Source organism: Mobula birostris, chromosome 13, assembly GCF_030028105.1.
Source record: "Mobula birostris isolate sMobBir1 chromosome 13, sMobBir1.hap1, whole genome shotgun sequence".
Lineage (NCBI taxonomy): Eukaryota > Metazoa > Chordata > Chondrichthyes > Myliobatiformes > Myliobatidae > Mobula > Mobula birostris.
Window position 1 is genome coordinate 89,808,706 of NC_092382.1, and position 20,920 is coordinate 89,829,625.

The 20,920-nt window shown below is 44.0% G+C and overlaps 1 protein-coding gene across 1 annotated transcript; it reads right to left on the reverse strand.

The window, feature by feature from the left end:
• Positions 1-980: 980 nt before the first annotated feature.
• On the reverse strand, positions 981-19,313 carry LOC140208038 (uncharacterized). Its single transcript, XM_072276567.1, has 3 exons — positions 19,277-19,313; positions 5,052-6,855; positions 981-1,099 (listed from the first exon to the last, which is right to left on the reverse strand). Exons 2-3 carry the CDS (start codon positions 6,445-6,447, stop codon positions 981-983), a joined length of 1,515 nt encoding a protein of 504 aa, XP_072132668.1. The 5' UTR covers positions 6,448-6,855; positions 19,277-19,313.
• Positions 19,314-20,920: the final 1,607 nt, after the last annotated feature.

A 20,920-nucleotide genomic window follows, 5' to 3' on the forward strand; every position in this document is an offset into this window, starting at 1 on the left:
CAGAGACCAAAGCCTTCACCCTGCCTTGTGTAGCTGGATCCTGAACTTCCTGTCAGATCGCCGGCAGGTGGTAAGAGTGGGCTCCCTCACCTCTGTCTCTCTGACCCTTAGCACACATACCACACAGGGTTGTCTCCTTGGCCCCTCCTTTGCTTTTGCAACCTCATTGCTGCAATCATCCACCCTAGGGATAGGATAGGCATCTGTTTTTGTTACTGCATTTACCTTCCTATAATCAGTGGAAAATCTAACACTACCATCAGGTTTGGGCACAACAACGCAGAGTGAGATCCAATCTGATGTTGAAGTCCTAATAATACCATTTTTCAGCATATATTCAATTTCAAGCTCAGCCAATTTACACTTTCCTACATTCAGCGATATGGCTGTTGTTGAATCTGTTTGGCTTGACCAATATCTACGTCATGTACTGCGACCGTGGTTTGCTTGTCAAAATAAGGCTTTATCATATTTATGTGTACCACCTGTGTTAGTTTACATCGGTCAGGTGTTTCAATAACATAATTCGTATCATTACTTTGAGATACTATTTCATACCGTGCATTGAATTTCACCTGAAGTGGATTCGTCAACACTGGAAATGAGGCAAGCACCTTATCCCCCACCTGGTATTTTCTTTCACAAGCCAGCTTATCAAACCAACACTTCATTTTGTTTTGAGAAATCTTTAAGTTTTGTCTCGCTGGACTACAGGCTTGGTGTAGTTTATTTTTGAACTTCAAAACAGTCTAACAGGTTAACATGTACATCCCCATCAATCCACTGTTCCTTTAACAAGGCCAAAGTTCCCCTCACTCTATGACCAAATACAAGTTCAAATGGACTAAAGCCCAGTCATTCCTGTACCGACTCTCTTACTGTGAGCAAAAGGAAATGTATTCCTTCGTCCCTGTCTTTTCCTTTTTCAACACAGTATGTCTTAATCTTAATCTTTGTTTTGAGGGTAGAATGAAATCTTTCTAAAGCCTCTTGTGATTGCGGATGGTACGCAGACGATGTAATTTGTTTAGTTCCCAGTTCACAAACAAGCTGCTGGAACAATCCAGATGTAAAATTACTTCGTTGATCAGACTGGAATCTTTAGGCAAACCAAATAAAGTAAAAAAAACCTGGTAAGAGCCTTCGCCACAGTTTTAGCTTTAATATTTCTGAGAGTTATTGCCTCTGGGAATCTGGATGCAGTACACATAATAGTTAGCAAATACTGGTGGCCAGCTTTAGTCTTTGGTAATGGGCCAACACAATCCACTATAACTTTGGAAAAGGGTTCACTGAAAGCAGGTATAGGCCGGAGTGGGGCCACTGGGGTGAACTGATTGGGTTTACCCACAACTTGACAAGTGTGACAGGTTCTACAAAAGGTCACAACATCTTTCCTCAAGTTAGGCCAGTAAAATTCTTTCATAATCCTGTTTACAGTTTTATTCACTCCAAAACATACAAGATATACAAGATAATAAGAGGAATAGATAGAGTGGACAGCCAGCACCTCTTCCCCAGGGCACCACTACTCAATACAAGAGGACATGGCTTTAAAGTAAGGGGTGGGAAGTTCAAGGGGGATACTAGAGGAAGGTTTTTTACTCAGAGAGTGGTTGGTGTGAGGAATGTACTGCCTGAGTCAGTGGTGGAGGCAGATACACTAGTGAAATTTAAGAGACTACTAGACAGGTATATGGAGGAATTTAAGGTGGGGGGGGGGTTATATGGGATGCAGGGTTTGAGGGTCGGCACAACATTTTGGGCCATAGGGCCTGTACTGTGCCAGGTTCTCAATGGCCACCTCAGGGCATACTGTGGGGCAATGTTAAAATTTCAGTCCTATAAACTTAAGGGACTACAACTTGGTGAAAAATTGCCAATTCCTTACTTGCAGGTATAGAAGGTGGCCTCCAATTCCTCATTAATACTCTATCCTTGAGATAATTCTCTACTGGCTCTTTCTTATTCGCATCATCTGAGAGGGCTGTTTCTTTTAAAGCTTCAATCTCAGGGTCTCGGTTCTGTTCTGCTATACACTCCTTCCTAGGGATAAATCTTCCTTATCAGACTTATTACCTGAATCTTTTTGAAACAATGAAGGCAGAAAAGTCCCTGACAAGTCATCGTAACCTGAATCCCGATTTTGGCTGTCATGGGTATCAGAACCATGCTGCACAGAACCGTCTGCGTTGGCAGACTTTTTAGCCATACTTCAAGTTACTGCACAGAAAGGATAAATGTTAAAGTCCATCTGTGGGTCGTCAGTGGTTGGCTTAGTTGTCAACTGCACTGCAGGAACAACTTTACTATCTGCCAGGTCATTCCCTAACATCAGAGTAACATCTTCCACCTGTAAACTGGAGCATAATCCAATCTTAACAGGTCCCGAAACCAACCCTGACTGTAAAGTTACCCTGTGCAACAGCACAGAAACCACGCCACCCCCAATGCCTTTAATAAGATTTACCTCACCAATGTCAGTCTCATCACCAAACTTTAGAACACAGTCTAACGTAAGTGATTGAGAAGCCCCAGTATCTCGAAGAATTTTCACTGGTACCGGGGTTGACCCTTTCTTTACTAATACAAACCCATTTGACATAAAATGATTGAATACCTTCTTCACTCGGTCAGACCTCTCAGTTCTTAACTGAGCCTCAACAGAATGTTCAGAACCCAGTGGGTTTATAGGTACTTCAACATACTGATCACAGGCATTTGGGACTGCCTCCTTTTCCTTTTTCTTCTTCAGAACAGAGCAATCAGCCATCAGATGACCAGCTTTCTTACAATAGTAACAAGACCAGAATATTTCTCCTTCAACTGCTTCCCTTTATCCTTACCTTGTCACTAGTTCCAGCGTTAATTTCCAGTTTACCCTGGTTATCCCTGCTACTCTTTTGGAAGCTCTTATTCGGGGTAAACTTAACCTTATGAGTTAAGGCAAACTCATCTGCTAATCTAGCAGACACCTGCAAAGTGGCAGCATCCTTTTCATCTAAACACATCTTTTGAATTCTTCAATTAAAACCAACTCTTTCAAGCTGTTAAAATCATCATTTACATTTTTATATGTGTACCAGCGGTCAAGACACACAAAGCTCTCATAAGCAAATTCCATATAACAGATTTCCTCAAATTTCTAAACTTTTGCTTCTGGGACCAACCCATATGCTTTGAGCACAGCCTGTTTCACTATGTCATATGTTCAGCTGCTTCATCAACTGTCAAGGTAGAAAAGGCTTGCTGAGTCTTCCCCTGAATTACACTTTGTATGAGAATAGGCCAACCCTCTTCTGGCCACTTTAAAATCTGAGCAACCTTCTCAAGATGCTGAAAGTATTTATCAACTTCTGTCTCATCAAATGGAGGTACCAATATAACTTCCCGACTGGCCTCAAACTTATCACCAGAGTCTAACGCCAGATCCCTTTGCTGCAATCTCTCTATCTTTTCCAGCCCAAACATCCTCCGTCTTTCTGCTTCCTCCCTTCATCTTTCTGCCTCTCCTCTCTGTTTTTCTGCCTCTCTTGCCTCAAACTGCCTCTGCCTTTCCGCAGCCTCCATCTTTAATGTTTCTAACTTGTACGGGAGCTCAAGTTTACTAAGTTTACTTTCAGGAAACACCTCCAACTCCTCCACTTTAAACACACCCTCAGATACATAATGCTCAGCTATTATCCTCTGCAACTGTGCCCTCCTCGTTGTTGATTTCACCTTAGCAAATTTTAACCTTTTAGCAATACTCAACAACTCAATCCTTCTGGCGTCCTCTAATGCCTCAGAGGTTGGCACTTCAAAAAATCTATCAACATCCATTGCTGCTGATTTTCCACACACAAATAAATCAAAAGGGATTTCCCCAATGAAATCGATAATTAATCAATCAATACGCCCCCAAATTTGTTCATATCCCCGACACACGCCCAAATTTTATGAACTATAATGCTTTAGAAACGAACCAGCAGCAATAGACTACACCTAGACTCTGCTTTTGATGTTAAAACCACTATCTTTATTAGTATCTATTTATAATATAGTAACTTAAGCAAGATAAACAAAAGTGAACAGTATTATGTGTATATATGTGTTCAAATATAACTGCCAATCTTTTGAGCTCTGGGGAAACAAAGCTTGGAGTCTTGAGATGGTAAAGTATGAAAGTTCAGTTCATCCACGGAATAGGTGATGAGAGAGAGATATTTGTAATCCAGGGTAAATGTCGAGAGAAGGCAATTATGTCGAATTCCACAGGTTCCACGGTGGTAAAACGAGAGAACAGTCGCTGCAGATTTTATTCGTCGTCGTTCCAATTCCACACACGAATTATCACCGAAAGTGACTTGTCACAAGGGGTATCGTCTTCAAGTGAATTACCAGACCACACCCAGGCAAGGGTTAACACATAAGTGGTCTTCACAGGATACCCCAAATCTGATCCACTCCTACGGATCAAGCGAGGTGATAACCACACATTCGATGTTCACTGAATCGATAATTAACCCACCCTTGTGGGCATAGGAAAGTGCTAAACAGTGACCCTTGGCCACTAGTTCCCTTGTTTTGATCCTACCATTTTTCCTCTTTCATCTCCCTCTGACTCCGTGTGTCTCTGTCCTTGGTTAAATCTAAACAAGCTGCAAGTTGGACTGATTCCTCTTCTAAATCTCTCTCTCTTGCTCTTAAAATGACAGTCCACAGCAAACGAAACCCAGGGATTCATAACAATGGCCACTCCCCATTGTGAACTGACTGGTGTGCCACTCGTTGGGATGACTGAGTGAATCCTTTCCCACATTCTGAGCAGGTGAATGGCTTCTCCCCAGTGTGACCTTGCTGATGTCTCTGTAGGTTGGATGAATGAGTGAATCTCTTCCCACATTCTGACTAGCTGAACGGCTTCTCCCCAGTGTGAACTCGCTGGTGGGTCAGTAGGTGAAAAGACTGAGTGAATCTCTTCCCACAGACTGAGCAGGTGAACGGCTTCTCCCCAGTGTGAACTCGCTGATGACTCTGTAGGTTGGATGACTGAGTGAATCCCTTCCCACATTCTGAGCAGGTGAACGGCTTCTCCCCAGTGTGAACTCGCTGATGACTCTGTAGGTGGGATGACCGAGTAAATTTCTTCCCACAGACTGAGCAGGTGAATGGCTTCTCCCCAGTGTGAACTCGCTGATGACTCTGTAGGTCGGATGACTGAGTGAATCCCTTCCCACATTCTGAGCAGGTGAATGGCTTCTCGCCAGTGTGAACTGACTGGTGTGCCAGTAGATGGGATGACCAAGTGAATCCCTTCCCACATTCTGAGCATGTGAATGGCCTCTCCCCAGTGTGAACTGACTGGTGTGCCAGCAGTTGGGATGACCAAGTGAATCCCTTCCCACATTCTGAGCAGGTGAATGGCCACTCCCCAGTGTGAATTGACTGGTGTACCAGTAGTTGGGTTGACTGAGTGAATCCTTTCCCACATTCTGAGCAGATGAACGGCCACTCCCCAGTGTGAACTGACTGGTGTGCCAGTAGTTGGGATGACCAAGTGAATCCCTTCCCACATTCTGAGCAGGTGAACGGCTTCTCTCCAGTGTGATCTCGCTGGTGTCTCTGCAGTGTGGATGACTGAGTGAATCTCTTCCCACAGAATGAGCAGGTGAACGGTTTCTCCCCAGTGTGAACACGCTGATGTACCAGTAGGTTAGTTGACTCAGTGAATCTCTTCCCACAGACTGAGCAGGTGAATGGCCTCTCCCCAGTGTGAACTCGGTGGTGACTCTGTAGGATGGATGACTGAGTGAATCCCTTCCCACAGACTGAGCAGGTGAACGGCCTCTCCCCCGTGTGAACTCGCTGGTGACTCTGTAGGGTGGATGACCGAGTGAATCCCTTCCCACATTCTGAGCAGGTGAACGGCTTCTCCCCAGTGTGAACTCGCTGATGACTCTGTAGGTCTGATGACCGAGTGAATCTCTTCTCACAGACTGAGCAGATGAACGGCTTCTCCCCAGTGTGAACTCGCTGATGACTCTGTAGGTGGGATGACTGAGTGAATTGCTTCCCACATTCTGAGCAGGTGAATGGCTTCTCCCCAGTGTGAACTCGCTGATGACTCTGTAGGTTGGACGACTCAGTGAATCTCTTCCCACAGACTGAGCAGGTGAATGGCTTCTCCCCCGTGTGAACTCGCTGATGACTCTGTAGATGGGATGACAGTTTGAATGCCTTCCCACATTCTGAACAGGTGAATGGCTTCTCTCCAGTGTGAACTCGCTGATGACTCTGTAGATTGGATGAATAAGTGAAACTCTTCCCACAGTCTGAGCAGGTGAACGGCCTCTCCCCAGTGTGAACTCGCTGATGTACCTTCAGTTTAGATGAGCAAGTGAATCCCTTTCCACAGTCTGAGCAGGTGAACAGCCACTCCCCAGTGTGGACTCGCTGGTGAGCCATTAGGTCAGATGACCGAGTGAATCTGTCCCCACAAATTCAGCAGATGACCAGCCTCTGCCCAGTGTGAACTGACTGGTGTGTCCACAGCTGGGAAGACCGACTGAATCCCTTCTCACACACAGAACAGGTGAATGGCCTTGCCCAGTGTGAACTTGCTGATGTACCTTCAGTTGAGATGACCGAGTGAATCCATTCCAACAGACTGAGCAAATGAATGGCCTCTCCCCATGTGTAAAATGACGGGCGTGCCAGTCAGTCAGATGATCTAGTGAATCCCTCCCCACAGTCTGAGTAGGAAGGATGATCGATTGAATCACTTGCTCCACTTCTTAAATATCTGGCCAGAGACAGAAAAACTGTCGTGTTGTGTTCGAGATTCCTGTAGATAAATTCCTTGTAGTATTTAACCTGTAAAAAGATTTACAAAAGCCATCAATGGGTATAGGACAACATTTCAGATGAGATCACTGTAGTCACTAAGGTGTGATTGACATCACACTGTTACAGTGAGGGTCAACCCAGGGTGGAAAGAGAAATCATCTTCTAACTGGGCAGAGTGCTGGTATCTGGAATTAAACTCTCTGATTCTCTTCCTGGCTCTATAAGAATGGGGCATTTCTGCTGTCTCCAATCTGTGACCTGGCTCAGTTTGACTCTTTCCACTGGTAATATTCCCTGTTCCCACCAAGCTACATGGGTGTCTGGCTCCACAGTAACTGAAACACTCTCACACAAATAGCCTTTGTTGACCTACAGCTCGGATTTTCTTTTATGCACTGTTAATTTAAAGTGCCACAGTTTTAACGCCATATAAACATTTTCTGCTGACATGAATGTTTGGTCTTTTAAAAGGAATTAGAGTGGACATTAGTATTATTTCAGGTTTTTGTCATAGTCATAGAAAAGTACAGCACAGCAAGAGACTCTTCGGACTATATAGTTTGTGCTGAACTATTTAAATCTTTCTACTCCCATATCCCTACCATCCAGGTACCTACACAAACCTCTTATATGTTGAAATTGAGCTCACATTCACCACTTGTGCTGGCTGCTCATTCCACACCCAGATGACCGTCTGTGTGAAGAAGTTTCCCGTCATGTTCCCCTTAACGTTTCACCTTTCACATTTAACCCATGGCCTCTTGATGTTGTCCCACCCCATCTCAGTGGAAAAAGCCAGCTTGCATTTACTCTATCTATACCCCTCATAATTTTGGGAAAACTCCATCAAATCTCCCCTCAATCTTTTACATTCCAAGGAATAAAGGCCTGACCTGTTCAATCTTTCGTTATAATCAAAGTCCTCCAAACCTGGCAACATCTTTGTGAATTTTCTCTGAACTCTTTCAACCTCTTTTACATCTTTCCTGTAGGTAGGTGACCAAAACAGCATGCAATGGTTCAAATTAGGACTCACCAATGTCTTACACAACATCAATATAACATCTATCTCCTGTACTCAGTACTTTGGTTTGTTACGTACCTTGTAACGGGTTAAAGCACCAGCAGAAATGGAAAACACCTTGGACTCTGGTATTGCTGTTAACTAGTGCTCGTTTATTAGTAACTACACAATACAGTAATATAAATTCAGATAAATCAAACAGGTTAGCAAAGTTTATGCATATATAAGAGTGGAAATACAAAAACCAAGCTTCTTCAAGCCTAGGCGAGAAATGAATACAGTCTTATGATGATGGGTAAATGAAATCAGTTCAGTTCATGGTATTGAGTTGAGGGGGGAGGGGGAGGGGGGGAGATAGATGTCTAGTTCCTCGGGTGAGCTGATGCCATTGATCTTCTCGTTGTCCTCCGAGACTTCCAAGTTAGCCAAACTTGACCAACTTAAGAGCACCGTCTTCAAGTGATAGTCTACCAATCTAGGCAAAAGTTAGACACACTGGTAGACTACACAGGGTCGCTCTAATAATCACACTAATAATCACAGATTGATCCCTCACGATTGATCCTCAGTCCCACACTCGTGGGCACCTGAACAGGATAGTGGTAACTTCACCTTACCTTAGTGCGTCTGCGTGTCCTATGGAACAAGCAATTATGGTAGTTCAGATACTGTTGTGCTGAACACCAGCTGTCCATCAAGTAGCTCCTCCCTTCTCTCTCTCTGTAGAAACGCAGAAGCTGGCAGTGTCCTTGCAGAAATCCTAAACAAACTGTGAGCATGATCTCTCTCTCTCTGTCTCTCTCTCTTTAAAAGCACAGTCCATAATGAATAACTCAGGATATCGTCACAGATTTATGAACGCTAATGTGCCAAAATCAGATCCCTTCCTTCTACAGCACTCCTCAGAGCCCTACCAGTCACTGTGTAAGACCTTGTTCCTACCAACGTGCAACACTTCACACTTGTCTGCATTAAATTCCATTTTCTGTTTCTCAACACATTTTTCCAGTGGATCCAGATCGCTCTGCAAGCCATGATGGTCGTCCTCACTGTCCACTACACCCCCAATCTTGGTGTCATCCACAACTGTGCTGATCCAGTTAACCATGTTATCATCCAGATATCTGACATAGATGACAAACAGCAACAGATCCAGCGCCAATCCCTGTGGCACACCACTAGTCACAGGTCTCCAGTCAGAGAGGCAATCATTGACTTCTCCCAAAACCTCTGACTCATCCAATTTACTATCTCATCTTGAATGCTGAGTGACTGAACCTTCTTGACCAAACTCCATGAGAGTTTGTCAAGTGCCTCGCTAAAGTCCATGTAGACAGCATCCACTGCCTTGCCTTCATCCATTTTCCTGATAACATCCGCGTGAGACTCGATAAGTTTGGTTAGACATGACCTACCACACACACACCCATGCTGCCTATCCTTAATCAGGCCACATCCATCTATATACTTATGCAGGGTTCTCAGTAATATCAACTGTAATATTAACAGTTAAGGCTAACAAAATGGTGTCTCTGTAGCATTATAATGAAATGGCTTCTCTGTAGTGTTACCTAATGATGTAATGGGTCACTGTAACTGAAATGTTTGGGTTTTAACTGCAGATAAGGGGGAGGAACTAACAAATGGAGTGTTTATTATGTTATCTCGTATGGGTGAACTGAGCTAGTTTGCAGTCTTCTCAGGAGGCGAGCGAAGAGGATGGACATGTGGGCAGCGGATGGTGGCTACCGGGGCTCGGCGGTTCGAATGGTGGCCCGAGGCTCGGATGGTCATTGTGGATGGAACCGGTGGTGTGAGCTCCACCGTATTAAAATCTTTTGTGCACAAAACTGATAAATATACTGATTTTGTGCCTTTATTTTATCTGTTTCTATGAACCCACCACTAAGAAATAACTATAAAGTGTAATCATTTACTCACTCATTGTGTATTGTTTGATATTTTGTGTTGTGGGCTTGTACTGGGGTGCATTACACCATATCCACACCAAAGCGATCTCACTGTTGGTGGGGTCGACGGTGGTTCACGTTACGGGAGTCAACTAGGGCATAGACACTACATTGTGGGGTTACTCGTCCACTATACTTATATAACCAGTTCCTGCACATGCGTTCCAAAAACTTTCCCACTACTGATGTCAAGCTCACCAACGTATTATTTCCTAGTTTATTTTTAGAGCCTGTGTTGAACTGCGGAGCAACATTGGCTGTCCTTCAATCCTCCAGTACCTCACCTGTCACTGAGGATGATTTAAATATCTGTGCTTAGGCCCTGACAATTTCTGCATTTGTCTTCCACAGGGTCCTCGGGAACAACTTGTCAGGCCCTGGGGATTTATCCACGCTAATTTTCCTTAAGACAGCAAACACCTCCACCTCTGTAATCTGTACAGGGGCCATGAAGTTGATGCCGCTTTGCCTCACTTCTATAGAATTTGTATCCATCTCCTGAGTAAATGCAGATGCAAAAATACTATTTAAAATCTCCACCATCTGTTTTGTTGTCTCATATAGATTACCATTCTGATCGTCCAGAGTGGGCATATTTCTGTACTGACCTTCTCCATGTTTCTTTGACAAAGAAGCTGGACAAACTTGTTGGAAGGGAAAGGTAGGAGTGACAACGGAGCAGCAATGGCTGGAGTTTCTGCGAGCAATGCTGGAGGTGAGTGATCGATACATCACAAAGAAGTGGAAGCATTGTAAAGGCAGGAGGACACAACCGTGGCTGAAATGAGAAGCCAAAGCCAACGTAAAAGCCAAAGAGAGGGCAAACAAAAGAGCAAAAATTGTTGGAAAGCTTTTAGAAACCAACAGAAGACAACTAAAAAGAATGTCAGATGAACTCAGGGCATGGAATTATAATATTATAGTCACTAATGAGTCTTGGTAGCACCCAACAGTCTAAGGCATTTAGAGGAACAAAATATCCAGGGCCTCAATTTCTCTGGAAAACCAAGGTTCCCTGCACCAGTTACCTTTCAACTTTTATTTCGGCAGGCACATACAAACTCTACACCCTCAAAATTTCACTTCTGAAGGCCTCCCACTTACCAAGTACGCCTTTGCCAGAAAACAGCCTGTCCCAAACCACACTTGTCAGATCCTTTCTGATACCATCAAAATTTACCTTTATCCAAATTAGAATCTCAACCCATGGCCCAGACCTCTCTTTTCCATATTTCCTTGAAATCTCATGTCTTTCTGATCATGAGGTGCAATGTGTCCCCATACAATAATTTCTGCCACTAGCCCTGGATCATTTTCTGATAGCTTATTGCACACTTCTACAATGGGAATTCTACTGATGGAGAGCACATTTGACAAACTCTGCCCCAGCTAGTCCTTTTACAGTATGGGAGTCCCAGTCAATACATGGAAAGTTAAAATCACTTACTATATCAATCTTTGTTTCTTGGCATAGTCTGCGATCTCTCTGTAAATTTGTTCCTCTCAATTCCTCAGACAGTTGGGTGCAACCAGCTCCCAGTAAAGGTAACACTATCATAATTCAATGCACTGAGCTCATCTGGCTTTCCCAAAATGCTTCTTGCATTTGATCTACACAGCTCAGCACATTCGCCGCACCAGGCTCAGCCATTTGATCGCTAACTTTGAATGAAGTCTGAACAACATCTGACTGGTGTCTGTTACGTACCCCGTAACAGGTTAACGAACCAGCAGAAATCAAAAAACAGCTGAAGTCTGGTATTGCTTTCAACTGATGCTATTTTTATTAGTAACTACGCAATACAGTGATATATAACCAGGTAAATCAGACAGGTTAGCAGAACTTTTGCATATACAAATGTGTAAATATAAAACCCAAACTTCTTCAAGCTTAGGTGGTAATTGGATAAATGGAAGGTAAGACAGTTCAGTTCAATGCTCAGGATAATTAATGAGAGATGTTTGTAATCCAAAAGGCGAATGTTGTGAGAAGGCAATTACGTCAATATTCCACAGATTCCACGACGGCAATACAAAATAACAATAGTAGTAGGTTTTATCTCCGAAGTTGTTCCACTCCACACACGAAGTATCACCGACAGTGATCTTCAACAAATATCCTTTCAACTAAAGTGGTACCACACCCGAATTCAGCTACGGGACATCTCAAAGTGGTGGCCACAGGATACTCCAACAGAATCCACATTATGGATTATCACCAACAGTAGTCTATCACCAAGGGGACCCTCTTAAAGTGGTAAAACTGCCAACCCAGGCAAGGATTATCACACACAGGTAGTTTCCACACAAGGTTACCCCAAACACACAATGTGATAGCCACTTATCCAGTTCCATGACATATGAAATAACTCCAACAGTGATTTGCCAGAGGGTGCCTTTGTTCAGTGAGCTACCACACCCAGACAAGGGTAACACACACGTGGTATTCACAAAGGTACTCCCCTCACCAGAGAACCCACTCTTGTGGATTAACTAAGTTATAACCACACCTTCGTATCCGAATGGAACTCAAACTCACCCGTATGAGCTACTTAGAGTGACAGTCCAAACAGTGACCTCTTTGTCACTAGGTTTCTTCTATTTCAAGCCTTCCTCTCCCCTCTTCTTTTCCTTTAAAGTCACCGAATGTGACCACAAAAAGGAGACCGTCTTCTGTGGTAAAGTTATCAACCCAGGCAAGGGTTGGAAACACGGATATCTTCCAACCGGACAACCTTTGCCACACTGTGAGAGCCACTTATCCATTCTCCCAATCGATCCTCCAAAAACCCACCCTTCTGTGGGCACAACAAAGCTCACCCAGTGTCCGAAACCATGTGTGTCTACGTGTGTCTGGATAACAACCAACTGACCTTGTATTTATCTCAGCACGCTGAACACCAGCTGTCCATCAAATAACCCCACCCTCAGTCACCATGTCGCTCTCTCTCTGTAAGAACTCACAAGCAGGCAGCGTCCTTGCATCAGTGTAAACACACTTTAGAGTTGGTATAACACCATCTCTCGTATAACAGCTCGTCCCTCTCTCTCTCTGTAACAGCTCAAACAGTGTCCAAAAGTCAGTCTCATTCTACCAACGTTTTAAAGTGCAGTCCACAGAAAATATGAACCCTAGGAGCACATAACACCTCCCCACAAGAAAGCAAAATTTTGATCAAAGATCAAAAGGTTTTAACTGCACATTACAGAATATAAAGCAATACATATGTGATTATCATGTAGCACATTACAGAAGCGTATACAAATACTAGTTTCTATTTCACTTTTAAACTTAACACTCAGACAATCAGTCTACCACGATATTGTCCTTATCTTTCACATGCTTTGGTATAAAAAGTCAAATTCCTGCAGAACCAGATTCTGTTATATTCAAAATGGTGTTTGATCACCCATTGTCCCTTGTCCACTTCGAAACAGAACAATTAACCATCACGTGATCAGCTTGCTTATCAGCTCGGATATCTGCCTGAACTTCACGCTGCACAGGTGCTAGCTTATCACCAATGTTTTCCAAACTAAGCCCATTTGCTGAACTTCTAAACAAGTCATCAATTCCAAACAAGTCATTAATTTTACCTCCAAGATCCGTAGTTCTACATGTTTCCATAATAACACCGGCAGATGGTCCCTCCTGGTCAAAACAACACCAAGTTTTGTCTCTCCACACCACAAACTTGACAAAGAATCCCACATTGCTTATTCCTAAATTCTAAAACAAACTGTAACAGACTAGCAGGCACCTTGTTACCAAACCACTGTCCTCTCAGCAAGGTCAACGGTCCTGAAACCAATCCAGACTTTAAATTTACCTTATTCAAAGGTTCAGAAACAACATTTTTCTCAATATCTTCAATAACATTTACCTCAGCAATTTTCATCTCATCACCAACTAACACAAGTGACTGAGAAACCTCAATTTCCACTGGTACCAGGGTTAACCCCTTATTCACTGAACCAAGTGCATGTGACACTAAAGGACTGCATTCCTTTTCAACCAAGTCAGACACCTCAGACTTTAACTGAGTTTCAACACGAGGTTCAGTACCCTGTGAATCCACAGGTACTTCAACAACCTGAATGTGCCCCCATATGTGAAGAGCTTTCTACAGGGACACAACTGAGGTCATCCTGACTGGCTGCATCACTGCCTTTTATGGGAACTGTACTTCACTTAATCGCAGAACTCTGCAGAGAGTGCTGCGGATAGCCCAGTATATCTGTAGACATGAACTTTCCACTATTCAGGGCATTTACAGTGACAGGTGTGAGGATCACTGAGGACCTGAGTCACCCCCAACCACAAACTGTTGCAGCTGCTACCATCTGGGAAATGGTACCACAGCATGAAAGCCAGAACCAACAGGCTCTGGGACAGCTCCTTCACCAGGTCATCAGACTGATTTATTCATGCTGATACAATTGTCTTTCTATATCGAAACATAGAAACATAGAAAATAGGTACAGGAGTAGGCCATTCGGCCCTTTGAGCCTGCACCACCATTTATTATGATCATGGCTGATCATCCAACTCAGAACCCTGCCCCAGCCTTCCCTCCATACCCCCTGACCCCCGTAGCCACAAGGGCCATATCTAACTCCCTCTTAAATATAGCCAATGAACTGGCCTCAACTGTTTCCTGTGGCAGAGAATTCCACAGATTCACCACTCTCTGTGTGAAGAAGTTTTTCCTAATCTCGGTCCTAAAAGGCTTCCCCTCTATCCTCAAACTGTGGCCCCTCGTTCTGGACTTCCCCAACATCGGGAACGATCTTCCTGCATCTAGCCTGTCCAATTCCTTTAGGATTTTATACGTTTCAATCAGATCCCCCCTCAATCTTCTGAATTCCAACGAGTACAAGCCCAGTTCATCCAGTCTTTCTTCATATGAAAGTCCTGCCATCCCAGGAATCAATCTGGTGAACCTTCTTTGTACTCCCTCTATGGCAAGGATGTCTTTCCTCAGATTAGGGGACCAAAACTGCACACAATACTCCAAGTGTGATCTCACCAAGGCCTTGTACAACTGCAGTAGTACCTCCCTGCTCCTGTACTCGAATCCTCTCGCTATGAATGCCAGCATACCATTCGCCTTTTTCACCGCCTGCTGTACCTGCATGCCCACTTTCAATGACTGGTGTATAATGACACCTAGGTCTCGTTGCACCTCCCCTTTTCCTAATCGGCCACCATTCAGATAATAATCTGTTTTCCTATTTTTGCCACCAAAGTGGATAACTTCACATTTATCCACATTAAATTGCATCTGCCATGAATTTGCCCACTCACCCAACCTATCCAAGTCACTCTGCATCCTCTTAGCATCCTCCTCACAGCTAACACTGCCACCCAGCTTCGTGTCATCCGCAAACTTGGAGATGCTACATTTAATTCCCTCATCCAAGTCATTAATATATATTGTAAACAATTGGGGTCCCAGCACTGAGCCTTGCGGTACCCCACTAGTCACCGCCTGCCATTCTGAAAAGGTCCCGTTTATTCCCACTCTTTGCTTCCTGTCTGCTAACCAATTCTCTATCCACATCAATACCTTACCCCCAATACCATGTGCTTTAAGTTTGCACACTAATCTCCTGTGTGGGACCTTGTCAAAAGCCTTTTGAAAATCCAAATATACCACATCCACTGGTTCTCCCCTATCCACTCTACTAGTTACATCCTCAAAAAATTCTATGAGATTCATCAGACATGATTTTCCTTTCACAAATCCATGCTGACTTTGTCCGATGATTTCACCGCTTTCCAAATGTGCTGTTATCACATCTTTGATAACTGACTCCAGCAGTTTCCCCACCACCGACGTTAGGCTAACCAGTCTATAATTCCCCGGTTTCTCTCTCCCTCCTTTTTTAAAAAGTGGGGTTACATTAGCCACCCTCCAATCCTTAGGAACTAGTCCAGAATCTAACGAGTTTTGAAAAATTATCACTAATGCATCCACTATTTCTTGGGCTACTTCCTTAAGTACTCTGGGATGCAGACCATCTGGCCCTGGGGATTTATCTGCCTTCAATCCCTTCAATTTACCTAACACCACTTCCCTACTAACATGTATTTCACTCAGTTCCTCCATCTCACTGGACCCTCTGTCCCCTACTATTTCTGGAAGATTATTTATGTCCTCCTTAGTGAAGACAGAACCAAAGTAATTATTCAATTGGTCTGCCATGTCCTTGCTCCCCATAATCAATTCACCTGTTTCTGTCTGTAGGGGACCTATATTTGTCTTTACCAGTCTTTTCCTTTTTACATATCTATAAAAGCTTTTACAGTCAGTTTTTATGTTCCCTGCCAGTTTTCTCTCATAATCTTTTTTCCCCTTCCTAATTAAGCCCTTTGTCCTCCTCTGCTGAACTCTGAATTTCTCCCAGTCCTCAGGTGAGCCACTTTTTCTGGCTAATTTGTATGCTTCTTCTTTGGAATTGATACTATCCCTAATTTCTCCTGTCAGCCACGGGTGCACTACCTTCCTTGATTTATTCTTTTGCCAAACTGGGATGAACAATTGTTGTAGTTCATCCATGCAACCTTTAAATGCTTGCCATTGCATATCCACCGTCAATCCTTTAAGTGTCATTTGCCAGTCTATCTTAGCTAATTCACGTCTCATACCTTCAAAGTTACCCCTCTTTAAGTTCAGAACCTTTGTTTCTGAATTAACTACTTATTTATTATACTGACTGTCCTGTTTTAAATACTATTTATTATAAATTACTATAAATTGCACAGTTAGATGGAGACAGAACATAAAGATTTCTACTCCACATGTAGATGAAGGATGTAAGTAATAAAGTCAATTCAATTCAATGTCTCCACTATCTGTTCTGGCATTCTGGCTCCCATCCGCCCTGCAACTTTAGTTTAACATCCACTAGCACTAGCAAGCATGACCACTAGGATATTAGTCCCCTTCTAGTTCTGTTCGCCTAACTAACGAATCCCCTATCAGCCCTTTGACTTTCCTGTGCCAGCTAATTCCCTGACAACAGTTTCTAACGTGGTCTACCTGTTGTTGTGTGGGATGGCCACAAGAGTACTCAGCGATGGCTATTTAACCTCATTCCCCTTCCTGACCCTCACCCAGTTTGCTGTATCCTGTACCTTTGGTGTAACTCACCTCTCTTCATGTCATATCTATTATCCCCTCAGGCTCCCGAATGATTCGGAATTCATCCATTTCCAGCTCCAACTCCCTAACGTGCAGGGTTACAGGGAGTCAGGTACGTGAGGGTGTCAGGGACACTGAAGGTCTCCCCGTCTTCCCACCAATGTCCCCTCTAATTTGTAATGACCCGTGTGCACAAAAATCTTGTATTGTGCAATTTTTACCCATTGGCAACAACATGTGCAGACTGAACTTTAAATAGAGAGGTATTTATTTTAACAGCAAGCAAATCACTGGCGATAAGAACTTTGATCTCCCCTGGGTTCAATCAAGTTCATCTGCACTCTCACACAACCTATGTAGCAGGCCGATAGCGGAAGGATTGAAGGATTTTCTCACCAGAGCTTTTGCACACCGCCTATATGTGATTTGCTTGCTAAATGATACTTAAAAAGTCAAATTACAAAATACCTCTCCGGTTCTTCCCACGAGCAACTTCTCCAGCAACTTTTGCATCACCACAATAAATACAGGTAACACCAGTTTCTGTATTGTACATAAATATTTCCACTGAACCCTCCCCCATGTGACTGACGGTGGTGAACTCATTGATGGCAATGTGAATGAATATGAAGGGAAGGGCAGTAGTCTGTCTCATTGGAGTCTGGCACATTTGTGATGTGAAAGCTACTTGTTGCCCAGGACAAAGGTGTTTGATATCATTACGTACCCAGGGTCAAAACATATGAATAGGTCAAAACATGTTCTCACAGGTGGGACGAAGAAGAAGAAGAAGAAGAGGAGGAAGAAGAAGAGGAGGAAGAAGAAGAAGAGGAGGAAGAAGAAGAGGAGGAGGAAGAAGAAGAGGAGGAGGAAGAAGAAGAGGAGGAGGAAGAAGAAGAGGAGGAGGAAGAAGAAGAGGAGGAGGAAGAAGAAGAGGAGGAGGAAGAAGAAGAGGAGGAGGAAGAAGAAGAGGAGGAGGAAGAAGAAGAGGAGGAAGAAGAAGAGGAGGAAGAAGAAGAGGAGGAAGAAGTTGTTGTTGTTATTGTCATTGTTGTGGAGCAATGAAACACAGTTTAGCAGCTCAACGTTTTGCAGCATGACAAAGAATATATACATAAAATAAACTCTAAAATCTCAGGAGTGCAGTCCAAAATTAATAATATATGGATGGGGGGGGGGGGTAGGACTATTGTACACCTGCCATTCCTGGAAGTGTGATGCATTTAGCTGCTGCCGTCTTAGGAGGGGGGGCAGGAGAAAGGAAGGGGGTGTTATACATTTCACTGCTTGTGGGTAGAAGCTGTTAAGGAGTCTCTTTGTTTTTGTCCTTAATGCTCTGTATCTCTTCCCAGAAGGTAGAAGGGAAAACAGGTGATTTCCAGGATGAGTGGGATCCTTTGAAATACAAGCAGCCTTCCTTTGAAGTCTGTCGTATAAATGCCTCTGAGGGAGGGTAATGTTGTGCTCTGCTACCCTCACCACCCACTGAAAGGCCTTCCTGTTCTGTTCTGTGCAGCTGGCAAACCACATTGCACAGCAATACATCAGGAGGCTCTCTATAGTTGTCCGACAGAAGTTGATCAGCAGGTGATGAGGGAGGAGAGCGTGCTTTAGCTTCCTTAGGAAGTAGAGCCTCCGTTGGGCCTTCCCCAACTGTTGAGAGATATGGGCAGTCCAGGTGAGGTCAGCTGAGATGTGGACGCTGAGGAACTTGAAACTCTCTACTCTCTTCACCTCTTTCCCGTGTATGTGCAGAGCAGAGTGCTCGACGCGCTTTGATTTCCTGAAGTCTACTATCAGCTCCTTGGTTTTTGTGATGTTCAAGTCCAGGTTATTATGACAACACCACTCTGTCAAATGCTGTACCTCCTCCCTATAGGCTGTCCCTCCTCCCTAGAGGATGTAGAACAAGCAAAATACAAAAAATGCTGGAGGAACTCAGCAGGCCAGGCAGCATCTATGGAAAAGAGTACTAATGCTGAGTTCCTCCAGCAATTTGTGTGTGTTGCTTGGATTTTCAACATCTGCAGATTTTCTCTTGTTTGTGACTGAAGGTTGAACAAAGGTGATTTTCTCAACAGCTGATGTAAAAGATTTTGTTCCCTCTCTCCGAGTTCCCAGTCGGAGCTCAGCTCTGTCTGAGAGATCCATCGGTTCCCACTCCCTCACCAGCCGGAAGCTCCCTGGAGCCCGTGTGCGAATCGTGGGGCTGAGAGAGAGGGAAGAGAACAGGACTGTCCGGGGATCGCGGGCCACGGTGTGCGGAATCACAGCAATTGCCCCGAAGTCGGTGTTAAAATTCTTACCTCTGCCGATCCACCCAAGGCCTTTCGTGTACGGCGCGCATGCGTGATATTTATGGACGGCAACAACCTTGACGCATGCGCATTTCATCAGTGCTTCAACGACGGCGAAATTTTGATCGCAAGCCTTTATGGGTAATCACACCGCCATTAATAGTTTCTTCCAGCCCCAGTTCCATGTCCATACCTCAGTTTTTTTTGTGTGTGTATGGAAAATTCAGCAGATGTTTTAACGCAGAAACAATATACTCAATATCAACGTGTATCTAATGCCAAAGTACAATCGTCTTACAAATGCAGATATGAAACACGAGATTCTACAGTTGCTGCAAATACAGAGACGCACACAGACAAAATGCTGGAGGAAGTCTGCAGTTCAGGTAGCAACTAAGCAGAGGAGTACACAGTATAGGCATTCTGAAGGATCTCGGCCTAAGCGTTGTTCATTTATTTCTCTCTACATTTGTTGCCTAATCTGTTGATTTCCACCAGTAATTTGCAGAAATTAAACACCTTTTTTTTCGGTCAACCAGTTTCCAAATGTTTCTGATCTTTCATTCACCAGCCATATCCTGTTGGTCTGATTCCTCCTCCTCTTCGTAAACTCCAGACCCTATCTTTCTCTGGAGCCCCAAAGCCCTGACTCAGGCTAGCAACTCTATCGAAGCCATGGCAATGTATCCAATCAGATCACGGACATGGATACGTGATCGGGCTCTCCTTGTAGCGAGTGGGACGCTGTCTTCTCCAGCATCTCCGCCTCCACATTCAAGGATCGGTGGCGTTCAAGCGCTGGTGAACTGACAGATACAGCGGAACTGACGTACTGTTGTGTTCGTGATTCCCATACACAAATCCTTTGACTTTTCTACACTATTAAAAGTTTACAAAGTACTTCAGTGGGTGAAGGACAACATTTCAACTCAGATAATTTTAGTCTCCATGGTTCCTTCTGATAAAAATACTGTCACAGCTCAAAACAATTTGGAGGAACCAGACTTTATCTTCCTACTGGCTACAGTTCCGGCATCAGGCACAATATCAAACTCTCTGCTTCCCTCTCTGTATCAAAATTGATCATTCCTGCCCTTCATCAGTCTGTGACTTGGCTCAGTTTGTCTGTCTCCTTCGCATTCTGAGCATGCGCCGCACACATACTAATATCACATTTTATTTACACGGCTGCGGCTAGAGACTTATGTCCCTCCTGGCATTTGGCGGTGGTAAACTCAGATTCAGCAATGGTATTGAACCTCAGGAGTAGGTTATTAGGCTTTCTCGTTGGAGATCAATAATCTGCCGGTAGTGTGTGGCTGGATGAGTGGGTCGTTTTCAGACTGGAAGGGGGTAACGTTTGGAGTACCCCAGAGATCAGTCCCTGACCACAGTTGCTCACAGTTTAATGTCCTGGTGGAGGCAGCGAGATGTGAGATGTCCCAGTCTGCTGGTGACGCAGAAAGAGTGGAGTTTGGGGAGGGGAGGCTATTCACATGTAATTTTGTAGCTTTGCAATCTGTACGTAGTGCACTGTGCGGCTGCCGTGGCGGGTTCCATTGCTGGGATCAGTGTACAGTCACTGTGCGCTGTGAGGATTTTGTGAATAAAGTGCCATTCTCCAATTTAGAATCTCAAACCAGGGAGCAAGCC

What these genes read in the sequence shown, in the direction of transcription:
- LOC140208038 (XM_072276567.1), bottom strand. Translation starts at nt 6,447, where the DNA reads ATGGCTCACCAGCGAGTCCACACTGGGGAGTGGCTGTTCACCTGCTCA. An exon ending in GCCGTTCACCTGCTCAGAAT is followed by an intron (nt 1,100 to 5,051) that starts GTGGGAAGGGAT and finishes GTTTGCCTAAAG; the next exon opens with ATTCCAGTCTGATCAACGAA.